Source organism: Catharus ustulatus, chromosome 16, assembly GCF_009819885.2.
Source record: "Catharus ustulatus isolate bCatUst1 chromosome 16, bCatUst1.pri.v2, whole genome shotgun sequence".
In the NCBI taxonomy this organism is placed as follows: domain Eukaryota; kingdom Metazoa; phylum Chordata; class Aves; order Passeriformes; family Turdidae; genus Catharus; species Catharus ustulatus.
Window position 1 is genome coordinate 13,079,105 of NC_046236.1, and position 15,239 is coordinate 13,094,343.

Consider the following 15,239-nt stretch of genomic DNA (forward strand, 5'->3'; position numbering starts at 1 on the left):
CAGGAAGGCTTCTGAAGTGTTTTTTGGAGGGCTCTCTTTCCACTGTGCTGTTATAGTCTGTTGGTGCAAGTACAACTTAAAGCATTTTTTACTCCCCTTTGGGTGAGGGGCAGAATGTGTGGAGACAGCTGATCTAACCTTGAGCTTGCTGGCTGTAAAGATCTGACAGCAGAGTAGCCATGGCAGCACAAGGCTCACTTGGTCTCATTTACCAGCCTCTGGATAAGATCAGCTTGGCTACACCAAGCTCTGGTGCTGTGGCCAGGGCCTGGTGAGTATCTGCTTGTCAGCTGTGCTGACCTGGGTGTCGTGTAAACTTAGAAGGCAAAGTTCATTAAAGAAAGCTTGGTTTGGGCTATTTTCTTAATGTTTATTGTGGCTTTCATTCACTGAAATGTGCTCAGATGACAAGTAAGGTTTTGTACATTAGGGAGGAGAGGCTTGAAAGTTGGATACTTGAAAGCTTGCTTTTTTATTTGTTTGTTTATTTGTTTCTACCTCCATTCCTCCCAGTCTTGAAGCATTGAGTGGACTGAAACTCTGCAGCTGAAATAAATGGGGATCTTTTTCCTCTCCTGTTAACATGTGCTTCTCTTTTCTGTCCAGGATCTCCAGTGAGTGCCCAGCCAGTGATTATGGCTGTTCCTCCCCGACCATCCACCCTGGTGGCCAAACCCGTGGCCTACATGCCAGCATCCATAGTGACTTCTCAGCAGCCTCCATGCCACGCAATCCACGTCGTCCAGCAAGCTCCCACTGTCACCATGGTCCGAGTGGTGACCTCCTCTGCAAACTCTGCAAATGGATACATCCTCACAAACCAGGGCACAGCAGGAGGAGCTCATGAAGCTGCAGGAGCAGTGTTGGACTTGGCTGGTGACCACCGAGGTAGCGTTTCACCCCCCTTGCTACTCTGCTAATAAGTCTTGAGCAGGCTCAGAGGGGAGAGTGCTTGAACATTTTCACTCACTGGGCAATGAGCTGTTAAAAAAGATGTTTCTACAGGTAAAACTTAAACCAAGTGAGAGCTCATCCATTTTTTTGTCAGGACAGCTGTGTTCCCTTGTCTCCTGAGGAATGAAACTAACAGACTTTGGAGTCTGAGAAAACACACATTGCTTAAAATTTGCTTATTACCATAGAATCATAGAATTATCTAGATTGGAGGGTACCTTGAAGATCATCTCATTCCAATCCCCTTTCCACTGTCCCAGGTTGCTCCCAGCCCTGGTCCAGCCTTGGACACTTTCAGGGATGCAGGGGCAGCCACAGCTTCTCTGGGCAACCTGTGCCAGGGCCTCACCACCCCCACAGGAAAGAATTTCTACCTAATATCTATACCTGGTCTTTCAGTTTGAAGCCATTCTCTCTTGTCCTGTCTCCCCATGATTTTGTAATTATCCCAAATACCAATATTATGCCTGTATATTGGCTATGAAAGTGTGTGCATTTTCCAGCCAAAAGAGAGAGCCTGGGAAAGGCTGCAACTCTGCTCCAGCATAGCTTTGTAAATAAATGATTGAGCACTTCTTTTCTGCAGGCCTGGATTCCTCGAGGAAAGCATGTGCTTCTGGAAGTGCAGGCAGTGCCCCTTTAAAGCAATCTTCAAAACCAGTTAGAACAAAGGCCTTTTTTTGTCCCTAAGCTGGAAATTCCAGCCTTGGGGGATTTAGTGAGTTAAATATTCTCTTGCTGTGATCTAGACAGCACCTTGTCTGCTCCCCATTTCAGAAGGTCTTAGTGCTGCAAGGTCAGTGTATGTTGTACCAGCAGCAAAGCTGGTTTCTCTGACTGCTTTGGGACAATAGTCTCTCTCTCTAAGGGAAGGGAAAAATGAGAAAGAGCTTCCACTCTTGCACCAACAGGACCACTGGCATTTTTAGTTCAGCACTGATTATCTTGCTTGAGTTTCACTTGCATTCTCTAGGAATTCCTGTCTGGATCCCATACATGTTCCTGAAGCACTACAGTTGCAGCTGCCTATCACCTGCTGCCTTCTTTCATTACTGATTCTTGCTGTTGCCTATTCTTTCCCTACTTGTCCCACTGGTATCCTTTTATGGTCTCTACTTTCCCTGCTTGCTGCATTTTCCTTCCTGAACTCCTTGCTTTCCTTGCCTTTTGTCTCCCCATTCCCATCAGGTTGCCTGCAGGTTTCAGCTCAGTGCTTATATCCCATCTATAACTCCACTCTTGTTGTGTGAGAATGTTAAAATGGGAGAGACCTTCTTTTCCTACAGGACTAATGAGATTGTGCTTCCTGTCCTCTCTCCTTTGAGACCCTGGAAGAGCCCCTGGAAGAGTGGTTCCTCTCCTTTCCTGCCTGCCTGGCAGGGTGCTGTCCTGTATCTGTTGCATACCTGCTGAATTGACCTGTTACTTATCCTGGGAAATGAGAAAAGTGGTTTAGTGCTCTCAAGCAGTTACCTCTGTCCAGGATTTCTGCTCTCCTTTTTTGTTTTTTATTTTTCCTCCATCCTGTTTTTTTCCTATACTTCAACAGCAAAAGCTGGCAACTGTGGGAAGACTTCCTTGTAAGTCAACCTCCATGCAGGCCTGACAGCAAGCTGCTGCAGACTTTTGGCTCCAGGCATTGTTTAAGATCTTAATGCCTTCTCCTGCTGTGTGGTATTGAAAGTCAGGCCAGTTTGTTTGAAATTGCAAAGTAAGCTATGAGATTTGCAGTGCTTGCTGTCCATATCACAGCTGTGATGTGCCAATAAAGGGAGGTGATGCATTTTTAGGGCAAGGAGTCAAATAGATGGGTTTGATTTTTAAAAATTTTTCTTGTGGCTTATGCTGTAAGAAAAACGTTCTTAATATTGGTAGAGTAAATGTGCAATGGAGAATAATTTAGTGTTTCCAAATACCCTAACCCTTGACCTTCTGTGGTGCTGAGGTGTTGTAATCCTGAGGTATGTATGGGAATAAAACCTGCCTCTGGGCCAGGGCAGTGACTGATCCTTGTCTCTTCTGCTCTTCCACAGGCATGGACGAGAAGCCAACGATCGCATTTGCCACCATCCCCACGGCCAGCCGTGTTATCCAGACAGTGGCCAGTCAGATGGCCCAGGGTGTCCCTGGGCAGACTGTCACCATCCTGCAGCAGGCAGCTCCAGTGGCCCTGGGGCAGCACCAGCTCCCAGTGCGGGCGGTCACCCAGAACGGCAAACACGCCGTGCCCACCAACAGCATCGCGGGCAGCGCCTACGGTGGGTCTGCTCCCCACTCCTGCTCCCCACTCCTGCTCCCCAGCTCCTGGCTGTCCCTGCTCCCCACTCCTGCTCCCCAGCTCCTGGCTGCCCCTGCTCCCCAGCTCCTGGCTGACCCTGCTCCCCACTCCTGCTCCCCTGCTCCTGGCTGCCCCTGCTCCCCAAGCTTAGCAGCCAGGCAAGTGTTTTCTCCTCTTACTTTCTGTGTATCAAGTTATTCCATGTGTCCATCTCAAAGGTATTGCAATTCTTCCTCTTCTAAGGCTGTAAATCAATGGGAGGTTCTCCTATGTCCACCTCTGCTCCCTTTCCTGGGGGAGAAGCCCTGCTCTCTGGCAGAAAAGCTCTGTCCTTCCTTTGCCCTTGGCTATGCAGTTATTAGTACTGAGACTCTCTACCTCTTGAGGTTACTTGTTGCAAGTGTCAGTGATTTTTGTGGAGAGCCTGTTTTCATTTATTTTCCTCTGACCAACAGCCTTTGCTTGCAGCACTCCAAATAATAAAATTTCCATGGTGCTCTTTAGATCTTGTGAAACATGACTCAGTAGAGTTATAAGAAAATAACATTCTTTCCCATCTTGCAGTCTTAGAGCCTGAGAGAAACAAGATCTATTTCACCAGGTGAATGAATGTAGGATTTTTGTACACACAGGATGTGTTCTAGTCATTTGTCAGGCATGGTTTTTTGAAATTCCATACAAGCCATGTCTTGGCAGCTTCTTCTTGCTTGCTCAGCACCTCAGATTTTATTCAGCTGGGGATGGGAGTATCCAAGTTTCTTAGGGCTTTTTTTCACTAAGAGGCCAAGCCCTTTTGCTGTCTCAGGCTGGTGCTTTTGGGAGTTTGAAATGAAGGGCACTACTGGGCTTTGAATGCCTTTCATGAAGGTAGGAATGTTTCTGCCCCATGTCTTCACAGTTACCACCTGGCCTGAATTGCAAGAATCTCATTGGAACCATGAAAAATGATAGTGATAAGATTTTTATGCAATTATTATAAGATATTAATAGATCAGATAGGTCAAGCTTCTGCTAACCCACAGTAGCATTTCTCTACTACAGAATCAGACAGTATTTATTTAACATTTTTATGTTAAAATATTTTAATCTCACCAAACTTTTTAACTCTCATCAAAGTGGGAAGTAGTCCAGTTGCATATAGGTTTTTTTTGTAAGTGGCAGTAAATTTCCTGGTTTACAAAACAAAGTCTGAGTCTCTTGACTCTCATCTGTGCTAAGTTAACTTCTCTTCAAGTGCGTGATTTAGGTTCTCTAAGTCACTAAGCTGTAATTGCTGACTGCCCTCATCTTTACACTATTCTTTTCCCTTCATCCTCTTGGTATTCTACAGCTTTCTTCTCTTGCCTTGGTAGAAATTGCTGGGCTTTGAGGCCCTTTGTTCTGCTGGCTTTGTTTATTTATCCTAGGGCTCCTTTTTTCATGCATTTAGCAGTGAACACAGCACTGATGTTCAGTCGTTCCATCCTTTGTAAATGAGTCTGGAGGGCAGAGGATGTGCTGTTTCCTGAGTCCCCTTTGGCTTCCTCTCTGATTGATGCAGAGTCCAAAAACTGCATGTGTTTTGTTTTCCAAGCAGTGCTGTGTGCCAAAGTCAGTGTGTAAGCACATTCTCTGTCTGGAACTAGGAATTGTAGACATTTTTACGGAGAGTTGCTACTTAAATCATCTTTTTTCTTACCACTTGTATTAATGGGAGGGTCAGACCTTGTGTCAGTACTGCAGTACAAGATTGGAAGCCAGAAATTCCTATGTTCTGATCCCAGTTCTGATGGGAACACATGTGGTTGTCTGGGGTGAGCTCTTTCCTGCCCCTTTTACAAGTGGGTTGTCAGTACACTCAATATTTGCATTCTATTTCCCAACAGCCTGGTTTGTTCTTCCTGTGTGAGCAGGGTTCAGGAGAGCCTCTGAACCTCCAAATAAAAGGCCCAGCACATGGATGTTGGAGTTCATGAGAAATTCTCTGGCCAGCTACAATCAGAACTCCCTCTCAAAGAGATGTGCTGTAATTTTAATTAAAGCTTGAGCCTCCCCTACTGGAAACAAATACTTAGCTAGCAATGCCTTGTTTGACAGTGGATGGAAAGAAGGAAGTTCTCCTGTGAGAGGGGTTGTTGCTGGTTTGGTAAACTTGAAAAGCTGAGGTTGAGGAGGTAGAGGGAAGGAGGAGGCAAGCCAGGCTTTCAAAATGCACTGGGAAACAACACTTGACCGTGTGCCAGCTGTCGCTTTTGATGGTGGGATTTTGTTTTCTTGCTTTTCTTGGAATAGCAAAGGCTTGTTCTGCTTCACCCCACTAATTCTGCTTCTCTCTCTTATCTTCCTTCCCAGCTCTTACAAATCCACTGCAGCTCCTTGCAGCCCAGGCCAGCTCATCCACTCCTGTTGTAGTCAGCCGGGTCTGCGAGCCGGGGACCGAAGAGACGGCAGCAGCCTCCTCCAGTGAGCCTGAAGTGAAAAGAGCACGGATAGAAGAGCCCAGTGGAGCAGTGCCAGCCCAGACTGGAGTCATCACATCCACAGTGCCACAAGGACAGGCAACCAGTGAATGAAGAAGCGGTGGGAGGAGCTGGAGTGATGGGGTGGGCATGGGATGGCAGGAGCCCTAAAGCAGCTTTCACAGGAAACCAACCACAACTGTAACAGCTCAAAACACAGCTGATAAAGAGCTCTTTTTAAAGGCAGATTTTTCAATGGGAGGACAACAGCTGTTAGAATCACAAGGTGCCAAAAAGAATGGAAAATCCCTCCCAAGAACCCATATCTGGAACTCTGTTCTGTCTCTACTTATGGGATATTTTTTCCTTTTACTTTTTTTTTTTTTAAAGCGTCAAAAAAAATACAGACAACTGATTGTATGACTGCTGGGATATTTTTAACTATCTTTTCCCCTTTTGGCTCCAAGGGGATGGGATTTGCAGTTCAGAATCTAAAGGAATGTAATACAAATACAGCCTGCTCCCTGGAAAGAAAACTCCTCACGTTCAATGCCTTAATACCACGCTTCTGAGAGCTTTGAACCATAGAACCATTTTAAAAAGGTCACCTAAGGCAATCAAATGCTGAAAGATGGGTGCAGTATCTCACAACAACATTAAAGAAACATGGTACCAAGCTTAAAAAAAAAAAAGGCAAATGATTCTGTTTTTTTTAAAACAGAAAATTCTGAATATAAATGTTTATTTATATGGGGATTGAGGAGAAAGAGTTTCAGGGCTCAGCCACCTGGATCTCCAGATGCAATTTCTGTCCATTCCCTCTGAGGGAGAATAGGATGACAGAGGAACTGTATTAACTTGGTTCCTGTAAAAATGTTAAAAACAAAGGGATTTGTATCTTTACAAATAATTTCTTACAATCATTCATCACTTGCTCTGGGACAACAGCCAAAGTATCTTGATGCCTGAGGATCACATGGGGAAGGGTGTCTCCAGGAGGTTCTGTGTGCATTTGATTGATCACAGCTTGTGCAGAACATCAGCTTTTGTTCAAATCAGCACTGCAGGTGAAGGCATGGCCACTGTCTTTGTGAACTTGATAAAACATTGGTTGGTGTTGTGCACTAAAGCAGGCACCCTCACCTCCTGTGGTGCTGTGGTCCTTAGCTTGATGGAGCGTGGTCAGGAGGTCAGAGCTGACCCTCTTCCGTGGCTAACAGCAAAATTCTTGTGTTACTCTTTGGAGGGGGATGTTTAGGGCTTGGATGAGAGGCAGCAGAGGTCATACCATGGTTCATTCAAATTCTGTCAGGGTGTAGTAGACCAAGGCAAAAGACCTGTTTTGTATGTGGCAAAACTCACTGGAGGTCTTCAAACTGTTTTACCAAAATTGATTTGGAGGTTTGCTTTTGTTGCTTGGCTCCCTCTCCCATCTCTCCTGCTCTGAGGACCATTTGGGTTGGCCAGTAGGAGGAGGCCTTTACTCCAAGTGTGTTCCAGGCTTCTCACACAGTACAAGGATGTCTTTTGAGGAAGGCAGATTGACTCACTTCAGCCACAGTGGGTGCTTGTGACACCTTAGGACTGGCAAAAAAATCCACCCCTGCCTGTAGCCTCCAGCAAACCCCTTTGGCTTTACACCCTTTGCAGTCCCCTTGGCTAACATGTCTTCTGGCAGCACAGCAGAGATTTTTTAATTTAGCAAATGTTACGGCTTTGGTAATGGCAAGAGACTTAAGAGGGGTGGGCTGTGCCTCTGATGGGTTATCCCCCATCTGTACTGTGCAAAGAGAAACAAAACTCACTGCAGAAACATTGCAAAAAGCCTTCCCCAATGTGCAGTAAATGATACTGTCAGCATATCCATGGGGATTAGGGGTAAGGCACAGCCCTTCGGTGCCTGCTGGAATTCGGGCAGGAAATCCACAAGGTAACAGCTGGCATCACTTGTTCCCTTCTAGGTTTCCTTTGTCTTTGCCAAATCCTATTCAATAACCAAGTCCCACCACTTGAATAAAACCCAGACATGTTTAATTCTCAAGTCCATTGTTGTGTGAGAAATATTGCTGAAAGAAGGAAAGAATTTCTCTGTCTCATAATTTGCGGTTACTTTCTGCGGAGAGAGGCACATAAAATATTCATGACAGATCATTTATCTCAGCTGGGCTTTCAGAATTCAGGTGTGTGCCCTTAGTGACAAGTTATTAGATGGGATTTTAGTACTTTGAAATGGTTTTGTGAAGGAGGATTGTTAGAGACCACGAAGTAATTGAAGCAGGCTGGCCTCCAGCTGTCCCTTCTCCCGCTAGGAAGGCAAGGTGTGGCACAGCGGAAAAGCACACAGATCAGCTCTGTTTTCTATAGCCTTTTCAAAGCCAGGAGTCAATAAAATGAACTTCAAGGTGGAAGGCACAAGTGAGAGTGCAGCACAGTCTATCTGTGATGAATCATTACTTTCTGGTGACTGCTGGTTTAGATCCAGGCACGCCTCTGAAACAGCCCCGAGGCTTGGGAGCGCTGCGGAAGCGCAGCAGTCCTTGGCTTTCCAGAATTTTGGGTGAGTCAGAGCAAGATGAAAAACCAACAGAAAACTGTTCAGCATGTGGAGCTGCCAAGATTCTGTGGATTTCTCTTTGCTGATGCATTTCTCTTGAAGAGTCTAAATAATTAAGCCCTAAACTTCTGTAAACGAATCCAGCACCAAAGACATCAGCTGAGTGACAATGGTTTCATCCACCATAAAGCTGCTGCTCTATAGATACCTCTTGAAAGTCCATCCTCAGGTTGCATGTGTAGATCTGCCTCCTGAGTATTTAGAACAGAAGAATACCTCTCTCTTCTTTTTGTGGCTCACAATGCCTGCTGGTTCAAGTGGGAGTTGAGGATAAGCAAATATCTTTGTTCTGTTCACCCTTTTTGCTTGAGATGTCTGGAACTTGTCAGTTCATCCTGTCAGGGGTTTTTTCCTTTATCAGTCTGCTGCATCCCTCTGCTACTGTAGGAAGCAGTCCTGCCACTTGCAGATTTTTTTTTGTATGTTTGCCTAAACATTGCCTGGTACCAGGTAAAATAACTGTACTTGCTAAATCGTGTTGAGAGCTGTGGAAAAGTGTCGTCCTCATCCAGAATATGTGAGATGAAGACATCTTGTTTCAGGCCTCCAGATGAATTCTTTCAACACTGCTCAGTCTGGAGGACAGCACCATTCTTTCTACATACCAGTCCTGATTCTCCAGGCTGCAGAGGCATCAAAGTTAATGTGGTGGTAGAATTAAGTCTTCAACTAGAAAGAAAATGTTTACCTTAATGGTTCTATGCAGGATTATTCTGAATTGATAATCTGACCTGTTTTTGTTGTCTAAAAGTTGCATCTCTTCTTTGATTACATTAGCTAAAGAAGGTTTGAGGGGAAGTGAAGGTGTAGGCTTCACTGGATTTTCTGCTCTCTGTGTAATGAAGGTCAAGGCATATTCAATATTTAAACTGCGATAACTTAGACCTGGGAAAACTGTAAAGCCAAGTTCTTAATGTGTGAATTCACTTTCCACCATTCCCTATTGATTTTTTTTTCACCTTAGGCAATGACATTGACTAATTTTACTTTGATCACAGTTAGTTTATAGCAACTTTCTTTGCCCCACTTTGTAAGAGTTGAATGCAGTCGTTCTTTGTTTTATTCCATTGGAATTCCATGTTGTTTGTCTTGACCTTGGCTCTTATGATACAGAAAGCTTTTTAGAGAAAGATCAATTTAATCTGATTTAGTGATAACACAGCACAGTGCTGAGCACAAAATTGAAGTTCATGATTAGCTCATATATTCTTTTCAACTCTTTTTCCTTCCCATATTCTTCCCTCCCCCATACCATTAACACTGTCCCCTGTAGCATATCCAGTCATTTTTATCCACTGACAGGAGCAGCACCTTGCATTAAGCTCTGCCTGAGGACTCAAGGATGAAAATACCTGGTGAATACATGGAGCTCCAGAGCAGGTTGAGAAAGGTCAATTTGGTCACCCTGTACTAATTTTCATGCTGTGTTCTAGGCATGTTACTGTTGGGCAGAGCTTATTCAGAGCAGTGTTTTCAGGGACATGTTAAAGCTTTTTAAGAGGAAAGAGATAACAGCTCAAGTTCTTACAGTGCTTCTGCCATCAGTGTCATGGTCTAGCATCATATTTTGGGGGGAGTGAACTTGATTTTGCATGTTTGGTCTTGTGTACTGACTTAGAGTTGTCACTCAGAGTTAATTTCCACTTTTCTTTTTCCTTTTTCAGTGGGGAAACGCCCACAATGGAATAACACTTGGAGCACAGAAGGCTAGGGACCTGTATGTAAGCAAGTGAGAAAATCTGACCTGAACTCTCTTGCAGTGTGGTGTGGAACACTTCTCCCTGCCTGCTGGGGATGTTCAGCTGGTATTGGAGCTTTTCATCTGTGTTAGCAAGGGGGTATTTATTTGGTATCACTGGTGTGTGCTGGTGTGTAAGTGAATGTCAAAATGTAGGGTGAAAGGAGAAGTGTTTCCCTGCTCTGCCTGGGTTTGGGGATCTTGGCTGACAAGGATTTCACCTAGCAGTAGTTCTGTACCTTTCCTTAGGGAATCCACTCTCACCACACATGTTGAAAAGAATTTTCCATGCAGCTGCATTTGTTCCTTGCCTCTTAGGAGAACCCAGCTCTGCCTCCTCTGCATGTTGCAAATAGGTACTTGAAGATTCCAGTAAGATTTTTCCAATTTGCTTCCTCCTCTTAAGGCTGAACCAGCCTGGTTGTCTTGGTCTCTTCTTGTCCATCAGGTGGAATTGCTGCAGGAGGTCACTGTGAGTCTTGTACTGGGGAGCCCAAAGACAGAGACACTGCTGCAGACATGGTCTGGGGAATGCTGGATGGGTTGGAAGAGGAATCCTTCCCCTTGGCCTGCTAGCTACACTTCTGCCAGTACAGCCCAGTACCTGTTTGGTCTCTTGCTGCAAAACAAGTGTAAAGTGTAAGGAACAAATCACAGAGTGAGCTGGATTGCATTTGTGCAGATGCAACCATGTTGTCCCTGTCTTCCCAGGGACAGTCCTAGCTTGGGTCTTTTTGAGCAGGGAGCAGCACTGAAGGATCCTGATAACTTTTAAAGAATCTGTGCTTTGTCTTATCAAGTGATAGTTTCAATCCAGTGTGGAACTTGCCTTGAGTTTCTACCTGCTGCAAAATCTTTGAGGTTTTTTTAAGTCCTGCTGCTAATAAGTTGGACTAGGGCATTAAGAATGAACCTCTAAAGCAGCAGGACTTGCTTCATAATTTTGCCCTTGCTGCACACTGAGTTTTTGGGTTTGCAAATGCCATCCTGCAGCAAATCATCTGTCTTCTCTTGTCAGCCAGTCTCTTGGGCAGCTCCTGTTTCTGCTCCTCATCAGTTTTCCCCCTCTGTTTGTAGTTATTTCTGTCAACTCCAGAGTCCTTTAATCCAACTCTTAATTTAATTCCATTGCTTGAAGGTCTGCATCTGGCGAGGATTCTTGTACTAGGTTGCAGTTACATGAGTAAGCAATCTGTTGTAGAACTTTTTGTGTCCTTCTGGGTGAAAAATTAATGCCCAAGCTGCTGCTACTATAGCATACACTACTGCTGGAAAGTGTAGCTTCCAAAGGAGCCAGCTGTGCTGCAGAAAACAGTTACACTACAAGGTCATCAGGATTGCTGGAGCTGATGGGATTGGGAGGTGATGCCTCCTTGCATGTTGATGTGCACCTGATCAAAACGTGGCTGGGCATTCTCTGTCTGGGCTGCCTGGCAGCTGTCAGGCTGGGGTTTGTTAGATCAGCATCTCTCTCTGCTGGGTGGGTTGTTTGCAGGTCAGTGCACCTGTTTGTGCATACAGGTGTGGATTTATTCCCATGCCATAATCAGCAGTGGGAATTTTGTAGCTGTGAGGGTGGGATTTCTCTGTTAGGGTGTCTTTCATGGGGCAATAATACACCAGGGAGCGTTTTACTTTGGCCTGAGCAAGACATTTTGAAAAATAGTTGGTTTTCTTGGAGCACTATATTTAAATTCCAAATTTTGAATCGATTTTTGACGTTTGTATTTATATGTTCAGAAAATTCTTTTGATACCTTTTCGATTTACCAACACTGAATTAAAACCTTTCAGAATGTATTGTTGGTCCTTTCCTTATGTGTCACTTTAAGTTTCAGAGCATGAGGGTAGTTGAGCTAAATCTGCCCCTTTGCTCTCAAGACAGAAAGAAACCATTGACAATTCATGGGTGGCAGCTAAGGAAGAAACCCTTTAAATATTTTTTTTTTCAGAGAATATTAAATTAGATCTGTGTAAACATAAAATTTATATTTATTAATGTGTGAGTGTGTGAGCGTGTGTGTCAATATAGATATATAAATGGTCCATGACTATTTCTTTCTCTTGAATGGTACTTACACAGACTTTTATACAGTGTGTTGGTAAATTCCTGCACCAGGCACTGACTCTGAAAGAACGATGAACCTATTTTTGTAACGAATGTGAGCAGCCAGTGGAAGCAGCTTTATTTCAGTGATTGCTTTCATTCCTCTCGCAGAGCAGAAGAGGCAACTTGGTACTTGCATCTTCCTTGTGTAGGATCCCTAAAAAACCTTCTGGCTTTGTCCTGCTTTCAGCAACCCCAATCCATGCTGCTTTTCTGGCAAGAAAACCCCTCAAGTGGCACTAATGAAAGCTGGAATCCTTTCTTGTCTGTTCTCTCTAGATGCAGTATCAGGGAGTTCTTTACAGATTCTGCTCTCTACGTAATGGGACCTTATTTCTAACAGGAGATTGATGGGGGCCCACGAGGGTGCTGTAAGGCTGAGGAATTCCTGCCTGTCAGGTGGCTAAGCTAAGACTGGGGCACTAGGAAATAGTTTCTTTTCCTCTGTGGTGAGATTATTTTCCTTTTATCATGCTTCTGTCTCTTTGTGGGGTGAGGTGTGTCTATATCCCCTTAAAAACAAGCACTGAAGAGTTTTTCTAATGTTTCCATTCACAGGGAGTAAATTTTACTGAACTGGCCAAAGTTCAGATGTGGTTTAATTCCACAGGGATCACTAAATTCACAAAAGGGTGTGTTTTGAACCACTTGGATCTTTTGAGAATAAAAGCAGGTGATATTTGACTTCCTAATCCTAACTGCTCTTCCAGAAGCAGAAATTCTCTATGAGGGTCTGAGTGAAAGCTTCACCTCAGCAATCACTGGCTGGTGATGGGGCTTCAGTACTTCAGGGAGGACAGGCTTGGTGGTAGGAAGAGAGACCAGAATAGGAGCAGTGAAATGAAGCAGCTTTCCTCCTCATCCAGCAGAAAACTGCCCCTGGGAAACCCAGACTTCCCCTAATATTTGGTTGTTGCCTCGTGTCTGCTGCCAAGTTATGCTGTGATCTGGACCTCTCTGTCCTGCTCCTACCCCACCTCAGTTTCACTTAAAGCAGTCTGAGACAGAGCCTTCCTTAAAGCTAAGGGCAATGGTGAGGAGAAATGTCTGGTAGCTGAAGAAAAATGAGATTTAAATGGAGCAGAAAAAGTGAGAATTCCTTCTGTTTCACTGTCTTGCTGCTAAAAGTCTGGTGCAGAACATCCTGATGTTCTGCTGATTTATATGCTGCTCTTGGGAGGTGGGCAGGCTGCTAAGTTGGCTCTGTAGCAATTGAATTACTGTAAACCTAAACTTGCTTAATCTCCCCTTTTTATTTTTCTCCCTCAAATGGGCTTGAAGTAGAGGGAACCAGAGTGTTGTTTGTAAGTTCTTTTTGCTTTAATAGAAAACAGAATGTAAAAAAAGAAAACGCCGACAAAAGCAAAACCAAACTCTTTTAAATGTAGTGATACAGAAGATGGCTTTAAAATACAAAAATCTTACAAGACCATATGTTGTGTTGGGTTCTGGACATGCTGTTTGTGCTGAGGAGGCTGGCCTTGTCCAGCCTGCCAGCCAACCTCCACGTAGCCAAAAAGAGCATTTTAAGAGTCTGTAGCTATCCAAAGGACTGTTATCCAAAGGACTGTTAAAAGCTGTTTAGGGATAAATCAAAAGCTGTGTGTGAGCAACGGATGGTAAAGCTGGAAATTCAGATCCAACTCTGAATAATTGCCCTCATGAAAAACAAATTCAGAAAAATCCAACTCTCCCCCTGTTCTGCAGATGCTCATTCCCACCAAATCCCTGGGGAAGGCTGAGAGGAGAACCTGAAATACCTCAATGGCTTCACAGAAGGGTTTGCTACAGACATCTGGGCCAGCCTTACCCCTTTCACCTCAGTTTGGCACTTATTTTATAAAATAAGAAGGTGATGGAAAGGGGAAATTAAAGCCATGCTTGCATTTCAGTTCCTGGTGTTGCCTGTGCAAGACACCTCCAGCCAGATGTTTTGGGGTTTGTGGGTTTTGTTTTTTTTTACAGCCGATATCAAAAGTTGTTTTTTGGGGGTTTTTTTTAAGTGACTTGTTTTCGTTATCAGTGCTTTTTAAAAAGCAGGTGTGTATCCCAAGGGGGAAGCTCCGTGTGGGGCAGTGGATGTGAAGTTCATGTTCTTTCTCTGGCCATGTTGCAGCACTGCTCCTGTGAGATGCTCCAGGCAGCCGTGGCTCCCACCAGGGTGTGGGATCCTGCATCCAAGGAGCAGGACCTGTGTTTCCACATCAAATGGGATACAGTGGTTTTGTTTGTTTGTTTTTTTTAATATAGAGCCATACATTTTTTTAAGTAATTTGAGATCTGAATGTGATTTCTAATGTATCGAGAACGTTAATATTTTAAAGCTATAACAAAGGTTTAAATTTCTACTTTTTTTTTTTTTTTTTCATTTATTTTAACTGTTCTGTTACCTTAATTTGATGTATGTGGTTGGGGAATGTTGCTTCTCCTCTTAGCATTTGTTTCTATAACCAGAAATAAAATTATATATGAAAGAGAAAATGTCCTGACATTGCTTTGCTGTTTTTGGGGTGACCAACTTGGATCCTTCCAGCGTGGCATCACAGGGGTTGAGTTTCCTGCAGCAGTGAGGGGACAGTGGATTTAATATTTTTTCCTTTTTTTTTCATGTAGGAAGGAAGTGTGTATCTGCACACCTTGCACTGTTTAGAGTTCAGACACCCCACTTTTGATCCCTTGTCAGTTATTTGGGCAGCTGTTGACTCGCAGCAGAGGGAACATATGGACTTGTGTGTTTGAGATCCCTGATGCTTCCCCTGGGGCTGATAAACTCTTCCTCCAGCTCCAGCTTTTGTTTTGTCATGAAGTGAAACATTGTTATTTGGAAAGTTAAACTATTCCAGTGTGTTCCCCTGTAATTTATAATAATTGTTTTCATTTAAGCCTGTGAGATCAGAAAACAGTACTTTATCTGTCTTGTAGTTAGACTTTTCCTCCTTTGTCCTCCTAATGCAGCTTTGTCCTCCTAATTTAAGTTCTGGGTTTATTTTGACTAAACATGCTTAGCTCCAGAATTAAATGGTAATATCTTTTAAGGCCTCAGTTGACATAAAGTAGCTGTAATTCACAGGATTTTAGAACCACAAAATGGTTTGAAAGAACATTAGAAAT

General features: G+C 43.9%; 1 protein-coding gene across 1 annotated transcript in view; it reads left to right on the forward strand.

Moving 5' to 3' along the window:
- Positions 1-14,609, forward strand: part of FOXK1 (forkhead box K1) — a 55,730-nt gene extending 41,121 nt beyond the window's left edge. Inside the window, exons 7-9 of the mRNA XM_033073961.1 lie at positions 607-888; positions 2,988-3,212; positions 5,564-14,609. Coding sequence (XP_032929852.1) covers positions 607-888; positions 2,988-3,212; positions 5,564-5,784 — 728 coding nt within the window. The 3' untranslated portion in view covers positions 5,785-14,609. The remainder of the gene's footprint in view (positions 1-606; positions 889-2,987; positions 3,213-5,563) is intronic.
- The last annotated feature ends 630 nt before the right edge of the window (positions 14,610-15,239 follow it).